At 38.7% G+C, this 9,220-nt stretch overlaps 1 protein-coding gene across 1 annotated transcript in view; it reads right to left on the reverse strand.

Annotated features, from left to right (window-relative positions):
* The window catches only part of Dnajc12 (DnaJ heat shock protein family (Hsp40) member C12), a 44,106-nt gene extending 42,118 nt beyond the window's left edge, over positions 1-1,988 (reverse strand). Inside the window, exon 1 of the mRNA XM_026394657.2 lies at positions 1,747-1,988. Within this exon, the coding sequence (XP_026250442.2) occupies positions 1,747-1,824 (78 nt within the window). The 5' untranslated portion in view covers positions 1,825-1,988. The remainder of the gene's footprint in view (positions 1-1,746) is intronic.
* Between the last annotated feature and the right edge of the window lie 7,232 nt (positions 1,989-9,220).

Here is a 9,220-nt window from a genome sequence, read left to right on the forward strand (position 1 = left end):
ATAAAAAGTGAGGGAGAAGCTACTAGAAAGCTGAGACAGGAGGATTAAAAGTTTGAGGCCATCCTGGGCAACTTAGCAAGACTCTGTCTCAAAATAAAAAATAAAAATGGCTAGGCAATTCGGTGGTAAAGTGACCCTAGGTTCAATCCCAGGACCCTCCCCCGCCAAAAAAAAAAAAAAAAAAGTGGAGTATAGAGCAAATCATGCATACACAAAGAAGACACAAAGAAGTAAGGAAATTGTAACAGGTCATGTCATTAAAAGTAAATGAGCCAGGTATGATGGTGCACCCCTGAAATCCTAGCTACTCAAGAGGCTAAGGCAGGATGCAAGTTTGAGGCCAGCCTGGGCAATTTAATAAGGCCTATTTAAAAATAAAATTAAAAAAAAAAAAAACAGGCCTGGGAGTTGGGAATGTAGCTAAGTAGCAGGATGCTTGCATAAAATCTGATACAAAAAAAAAAAAGTTACCTAGAAATGCTACACCATTGACAGATCAGGAAAATATATCCAGAAAAGAAATAATGCTTTTATTTTCCTTTAATACATGTCATGGTACATAGAAAGAAGTATGACTTAAACTGGAAATCATGAAATGAAACTGTTATAAATTCTATAAATAAATCATGGAATCATTTCTTGTGAGTCTAAAACTAATACTCCTCAGGAAAGCAATAGCCTAGCTACCAAAGATTGACTGACCATATCAAGAGGTTCATTGTGAGACTATAATGACTTTGACTTTATAATCTGTCACATATTTTTAAAAATCCAAATTATAAAACTTCTCAAGTTAAATTATGTTACTTTAATTTTTTAAAATTCCTTCAAAATTTATTTTCTAACAGTATAATCCAAACTGGATGAGAAACATGATAAAATTAGTAATAAACTTTATAAATTGCGATAAGCAAATTGCCACCAACATAAACAAGAATAGCATAGTACTCTTCAAGAAAAATATGTAACTAAAAGAGCATTATAATTTGTTTTCTCCCTGTGTTTTCTAATTTTACATTACCTAAGATAACTTCCTCACTGTGACAAGAAAAGAGATTTTAGTTCTTTATGTCTAATATTGCACTTTATTCTCAAAACAAAACTCTTGATTTTATGAAACAAGAATAAATAACAAAACATTTGCTTTTATATTTAAATTTAAAATATTTTGCTTTAATAAAGAAGTGCTGGAACACTCCTTAACATGCTTTAACAGTTTTTCATGCATGTTTCATGCATACATGTTTTGTTTCAGAAACCATGCTTTCCAAAAGTAATTTCTGTCACACAATTCGAGATATTAATATAAAACAATGATTCCTGATTTATAATTTAAATGATCATAAAATACATGTTTTTAAAAAATAATTGATTAACCAGAAAATTACATTTCATTTCAATTATAACATGAAATGCTACAATAAAGGTATAGCTTAGTGTATACTCTAAAACATCAGCAATTACATCAAATTTTTAATATGTATTTTTAGCACATTGTAAAATAGAATGTATGACCATTAGCCAGAAAATATACAAACAGTATTTGATCAGAGGTTTCCATATAATTGCCATGAAATACTATACAAGACCCAACATGCAGTTAAATCTTTAACATTCTTTAAGTTAAAGTGCTTTAAGGTGATACATGATTAGGATTTCAGACAATGTAGCTAAAAGTTCGAAATTAACATCTTAAATGAAAACTTGAAATACTGTGAGAAACAGCAGCATTATTCACAGTCTTACCGAAGAGAGTTCATCACATCCCAGTAATGTGTAGTAATCTTCACTATCGTCCAACCTGTAATTCAGTATTGCATCCATTTAGACCAGTAAATCAGCTTCTCTCAGAAACAATAGACACGATGAGCTTCAAATTAATAGGAAAACCCTCTTTAACTCTGAATGATGAAGGCACGTTCCAAACAGCAAAAGCTAGCTTTAAGACTGATCACAGTCAATACACCAGAAGTCAGTCTAGACCTTTGTAAACACTACCTCTCATTGGCCATTTGCTGAGGAAAAAAGAATAGACCACACGCTTGGCGCTGCAGTGCTGCCTGGGATCTGTAGTTTCTGAAGTGGTGAGATCAACACATAAGATGAATCTTATGTGTTAGTAATAACCTTTTTTGTAATTCCACAAATCGGTCACCTTGTCTTTTTCTATATATTTTTATCTTTTCTTCTTCTTTTTTAAGAAACAGAAGAAAATTTGAAACAATGTAGCAAAATTTTAGGATTTATTAGATGAGAAATGAGTATTTTGCATATTTAGAACATTTTGTAATGGGGTGGGGAGGGGCGGCTAGAGAGTGTATAACACTTACCCAGTATGCTCCATGTCCTGGATTCCATCCCCGGAACAAAAACAAACAAACAAAAAAGGTAATTTTTACAATAATCTTAGAGTGGAAGAAAATAAAAACTAGGGTAGCAAGCTCTCATTTGTTTAATAATACTCATTCAATAAATATTTTTTGAGGACCTATTTTATGCTCACACAAATTCTTGATTCATGTAGAATTTTTTTTTGGGGGGGGGGTGGGAAAGGGGCTGCTGGGGGTGAGACTCATGACCTGTGAATGCTAGGTAAGGGCTTTTCCACTGAGATACACCCCCATACTCTAGAGGTTTCCTTCTGATAGAGAAAGAGAAAGGATAAACTAAGCAGAAACAGGGTTATTTAAAATAGTGTTTTGTTCTACACAGGAAATAGGACAGTAAGAAGGAAAATTATATGATAACCTGAGTCAGATTGTTGCACCATTTGTCCTGGGCTGGCTTTCTCCAGGTTCGGGTGTACAGAGTGGATCTAGCAAACTTGTATCTCAATTCATTTTGTCCATTGGAAAGGCAGCCTCACCCTGGGATTCAGAGGTGAGTAGTCAGGCATAGATCCACTGTACAGGTTTATCCTTACTTAGTTGCTAAGGCTGGCCTTGAATTTACAATCCTCCTGCCTCAGCCTCCCCAGTAGTTAGGATTATAGGTATGTGCCACTGCACCCAGCTTGCCTTAACGATTCAAATCACCCCATAAGTTATAACTTTAGAATAAAAAATACTGTTTCATCTAGCCCACCTGTACAAATCTTATTTAAGGTTTATTTCTGAAGAGAAGCGGGAATAAGAACTGAAAGCACCATTGTTACTAATCTTTCATTATCTATGCTCTCTTCCCAAAAGTTCTGTTTGAGATTTTAAAACAAACTGCAATTACTTCTTGTTTTGGAAATTTTTCCACATCCCTTGAGGTATCTGGATTTCTGTTTGGGTATCACGAAATCTTAATCAGAATCACTGATAGCTGTCCTTTACATGATGTGAAATTGCTGCTTTGAAAAACAACATGGTGGTCTCCCCAAAATTAAACATAGAACTACCACATGCTCCAGCCATTTCACTTCTGAGTATAGACACACAACTCACGGCATTATTCATAATAGGTAAAAGGTGAAGACAACCTATATGTTCATCAAGAGATGAGTAAACAAAATATGGAGGGGATGGGGATGTAGCTCAGTGGTAGAGTGCTTTGCCTAGCACGCAGGGAACCCTGGGTTCAACTCCAGCAGTGGCACCACCACCACCACCAGCAACAACAACAAACACAAACATACATATATATATATGGAATATTAATCAACCTTGAAAGGCTTAAAAAGAAATTCTGAAACTTAAAGACATTATGCTTCATAGTGAAAGCAAAATGACAAATACTGCCTTGTTCCATTTATTTGAGGTATCTATAGTAACTGAGTTCATGGAGACTGAAGTAGATGTCACTAGGGGGTAGGGAGAGAGGTAAATGGGGTCATTTTTTTAAGTGGGCACAGAGTTTCAGTATGGGAAGATGAAAAAAGTTCTGAAGATGGATGATATGAATAGCTTCACAACAATGTAAATGTACTTAATGCCACTGAACTGCACACTTAAAAATGGTCAAATGAAGTCAGATACAGTGGCAATGAGCTCAGCCACTTGGAAGACTAAGGCAGGAGGATCACAAATCCAAGGCCAGCCTCAACGATTCAGTGAGACCCTCAGCAACTTAGTGAGAAGTGTTTCAAAAGAAATTAAGAAAAACAAACAGCTGGGGATGAAGCTCACTGGTAGAGCACCCTTGGATTCAATTCCCAGTACCAAAACAAATGAACAAATAAAGGTTGAAAGGATGGTGTGGTGGCACACACCTGTAATCCCAGTGACTCGGGAAGCAAGAGGATTGCAAGTTCAAGGCAAGCTTGAGCCAATCTAGTAAAACTCTGTCTCAAAAAAAAAAAAAAAAAAATTTTAAAGGGGTGGGAATGTAACTCAGGGACAAAGTCCCCCTGGGTTCAATTCCCTATACCTCAAAAAGAAAGTTAAATGACAATTTTGGCATGATACGTATCTTACTGCAATTAAAAATAAATAAATAAAAGAGGGCTTAGTGGTAAAGTACTTCTCTAGTATGAGTGAGGCCCTGGATTTGATCCCTAGCAGTCACCCACGCCCCTACCCCCCACCCCCTGCACACACCAAAAAAGATGATGTGAAATACCTCAAAGACAAAACTCTGACCAGAAAGGAAAGAAAGAAGTGTTGTTCTTTTGTTTTGTTTTGTTTTGTTTTGTTTTTAATTTTATTTTATTTTGTACTGGGGATAAAACCAGGGGTACTCTACCACTGTGCTACATCCCAGGCTTTTTTATGTTGAGAAAGGTTCTGGTGAAGTTGCTGACACTGGCCTAGAACTTGTGATCCTCCTGTCTTCTCCTCCAAGTTGCTGAGATTACAGGCCTGCCAAGAAACAGTCTGTGCCTGGCCAAAGTGTGGTTCTTGAGAAGAGTCAGGACAATGCTTTCATGTTGTTCTGAAGAACAGGAACAATAAAAGATATTTATGAAAGGAATTTTGGTAAAGCAGATGTTATTAACTCATGGACGATTCTTCCTAGACCATCATGTTCTCATTCTGAATACTGAAGTTAGTAGATTTACAGACGTGCTCAACAACTGCAGAAAAAATTTGTACATTCTTTCTGAAATGGAAATTGGTAGGTCATAAATTAAAGAGTTTTAGGTAGTACATGTCTATAATCCAAGCAACTCAGGAGGCTGAAGCAGGAAGATTATAAATTTCAGGCCAGTCTGGACAATTTAGTCTCAAAATAAATATAATGGTCTGGGATGCAGTTCAGTGGTTAAGTACCGCTGGGTTCGATTCCCAATCACACACACAAAAAAAAAGTTAAAAGGGCTTTACATGATCTTTGTTAAGCAATTCCATACCCAGGAATTTATTCAAATATTATAATCAAGAAAATGTGCAGATATAGCAATAATGATGGTTATCTTAACCAAGATACAGTTACCACAGTAAAAGTTTTTGAGAAAAAAAAAAAGAAATGTCCAGCAATCATATAAATAACGTCACATATAGTAACATACTATGAAGTCATTTCGCGGTGGGGGGAAGGGTACCACCCCTCAGTAGTTGAGGGGCACTCAACTACTGAGCCACATCCCCAGCCCTATTTGTATTTTATTTAGGGTCTGAGTAGCTTAGTGCCTCGAAGTTGCTGAGGCTGGCTTGGAACTCTCGATCCTCTTGCCTCAGCCTCCCCAGCCACTGTGCCCAGCACTATGAAACAATTTTAACCATTGTAGAAACAATACAATTTCTAGAAAATGTTCACATTCTGTTTTTAAGAGAGAAAAAAAAATCACAAAACAGTCTGTACTATGTAAAGTTCACTGAGCACTGAGACTTATTTACCTTATTAAGTATAAATTATACCTTGATTAAAAGTATAAAAAAGAAACTATGTTTATTTTCATTTTTTGTTGATGGGAATTGAACCCTGGGCCTTCCCTGTGCTAAGCACACACTCTTTCATGGATCTACATGCTCAGCCTCTTTTAAATTTAAATATAAGCAAATACACTGGTGTACATCTGTAATCCCAGTGAATCAGCAGGCTGAAGCAGGAGGGTCACAAGTTCCAGGCCAGTCTTAGCAACTTAGCAAGACCATAACAACTCAGAGACCCTGTTCCTAAATAAAATATAAAAAAAGGGCTGGGGATGTGGCTCAGTGATTAAGTGCCCCTGTGTTCAATCCCTAGTAACACAAATAAATAAGTAAACTTTAAAAGTACATATAGTATGGTTCCTGTGTTACGAATATACATTGTGTGCACATTTATAAAATATGAGAAATTGTATACTCCAAAATATGATGTGTTATTACTAGAGGTTATAACTCACTCTGGGGTCATCGAAGATTTACAGTTTATTCTTTTTATTCATCTACATTTATTTTTTTATTAGTTGCTCATGACAATACAATGATCTTGACATATCATACATTTGAATCAACTGGGGTATAAGAAACAGTAAGAAGCAATCAGTAAAAGCTACAAATTGCCAAAGGTCACATAGCAACTTACTTACTTAGTAGAGATGACCATTCAGAGAGCCTGTTTCAAGGACTTCTTTGGTCTGCTTTGATTTTATAGCGCATTTTGCATTTCGGGTTGGCTGCGTCGTTGGCCAACTAACTCACCCTTTGAAGCTCACAGTACACTGCGCAGTTGACAAAGAAGAATGAAATGGGGGCTGCTGGTGTAGCTCAGTGGTAGAGGACTTACCTGGCATAAGTTGGATACTCGGCACCAACTTAAATAAACCCTCCCATTATTGCCTGGAATTATATAGAGCGATGAAAGAACCCTGAACTCTACTCCACATTCCTTGAATAGGGTTTATCTTAAACACCATTAATTAATTTCATTAAATTAATTGAGAGCACAAGATTGATCCTGATGAAACTTTAGCACATCACATAACGAAACGCCAAATCATGCAGCTTTGAGTGAAAGTTTAATTGTAGTTCATAAAAACATTCACAAAGTACATGGAAAAAAACGACGAGGGGGCAGGAAGCATCGCCCGTCCTAGGACTACAACTCCCACAAGGCACAGCGGGAATGGCGCCGAAGGGGCGACGGGGGAACGTGCCATTGCTTAGGTCTCCAGGGCTCCTCGGCAAGTTCTGTATTTACTTGAAATTCGTAGTCTGGAGATGGTAAGAGAAACATCTCAAAGGAAAGAAAGAAAGGCTGGGAGCTAAGAGGCTGCAAGGCCCAGAATCTTTGAGCGAGGACAGAATATTAGCCAACCCCTAGGGGGCCTTGCGCCGCCCTCAGAGTCCGTTCACCCAGACAGCGCCCTCTGCGGGCCGGCGTTTCTCTCCAGCCTCGCGCTGGGTCTCTGTCGTGCAGAATGGCACTGACGCCTTCCCTTGGCCGTTCTGACACATTCTAGTTTCCCAGGCGCAAACCCAAATTCCAGAGACGGTACCTGCAACCCTTCGTCCTGGTTTCCCACAACACAGCGCCCCCCACCCCCTCACAGCCTGGAATGCTGGAGACCCCTGGGCGCTCGGTGACCAGGGCTGGATGCGACTTAGCGCCCGGCCCTCAGCCTGCTCTTCAGAGGCTACTGATCCGTTCGAGCTCAAGGTCCATTGGAAAGAAAACCGCCTTTCCAGGACCTTACATGCCCTAGGCTTCTGTCCCTCCATTTTGTAAAACAGGGAATAAGATCCTCGCTGTCTTGCGAAAGCAAAAAAGCGTCCCGATCCAAGAATAGAATGTGTTGAAAAGTTCTGTTAAGTCAAACATAAAAAAGGATTTATAAGTAGTCTTCAAAGATTGTTGGACTAGTTGGAAGTTGTAATCAGGTGTGATGACAAATGCTATTAATCCCATTGTTAAGACTAATCATAGTGCACAGGATGTTAATAATAGGGTTTTTTGTGGAGTTGGGGAGACGGGGTGTCTGGGAACTCTGTACTTTCCACTCCATTATGTTGTGAACCTAAACTGCTCTAAAAAAAAAAAATTTTTTTTTGGGGGGGGGGGTTGGTTCATTTTTGTATGTGTGATGCAAGGGTTCTAACCCGGGGCCTCAGGCATGCTAGGCACCGTCTTGTACCACTGAGCTCCACCCCCAGCCCCAGTTTTATTCATTTTTAAACAGTAACAATAGGGAGTATAATAACCACCTGTCAAAAGACAAAGTTACAATAAATGTAGCTTAAGGGGTCTTAATTGACTTGTCCGCAGTTCTAGAATCAAGCAACAACTCAGTTCAGATGAGCTGAGCAGGATGGCTTTATGGGCAGAAAAAGGCTGAGAAAAGCAGAAACAGAACAAAAAGCTGATGGGTGGTTTCGAAGTTGCTTTCTCTGTAAAGGTTAAAGCAGAGGGAACTTATTTCCTAATTATGCTAGCTAACACGGGTCCAATTTGGGGATTTGGCTATGTTCTCTCCCTGTCTCCTGGCTTCCTCTCCCCTGATGTCTTGGAAGGTGATAGAATGGGGATCCACCTCATGCTTTGAGTATAAACCTTGCTGCCTGTCCAACGGTTGCTTATTTTAAAACTGGCAATTCCGCCCTTTTCTTCCTTTCCCTCTCCCCATTCCTAAAAGCAAGGGAAACAAGCTAGTATTTTTTTTCCCTGTCCCAGGCTAAACTAAGGCATGCTTCACTGCCTAAAGAATATCACTGCCCACAAGAATAAAGAAACTCCAAACCCGGGAACTGGAGCAATGACTCTCTCCAGGATACCCCCTGGAACTAACTTATCAATTATATCTACTGATAACATTCGTATCCCAGCTCTTACATTCTTTTTTTATTTGGTTTTGGTTTTGTTTTGGTACCAGGAATTGAACCCAGGGAAGCTTTACCCCTGAGCTACATCCCCAAACCTTTTTTTTTTTTTTTCAGTTGTAGATGACACAATACCTTTATTTATTTATTTATTTGTTTTAGTGTAGTGCTGGGGATCAAACCCAGTGCCTCACACGTGCTAGGCAAGCACTTTACCACTGAGCCACAACCCCAGCCCTCCCCAGACCTTTTTCTTCTTTGAGACAGTCTCACTAACATTGCTGACACTAACCTCAAACTTGGCAATCCTCCTGCTTCAGCCTCCCAAGTCATGTTCCTCTTTTTAAAGCCTGGTGTTCCCCCTGGCAGGAAAAATTACAGCCTCTTGGGTAGGAATCCTCTGTGTTTTTCCTTTGTTAGCAAATCGGTGAAACTTTTTTTCTTTTTTATCGGAACAGAGACAAGGACTGAGTTTCCAGAATCAATCAGATAAAAAGACTTAATTTTAGCTTGGTGATGTTGAACTTCAGCAGGAGTAATCCCATTTTGATTTC

The sequence above is a fragment of the Urocitellus parryii genome, chromosome 5, assembly GCF_045843805.1.
Source record: "Urocitellus parryii isolate mUroPar1 chromosome 5, mUroPar1.hap1, whole genome shotgun sequence".
In the NCBI taxonomy this organism is placed as follows: domain Eukaryota; kingdom Metazoa; phylum Chordata; class Mammalia; order Rodentia; family Sciuridae; genus Urocitellus; species Urocitellus parryii.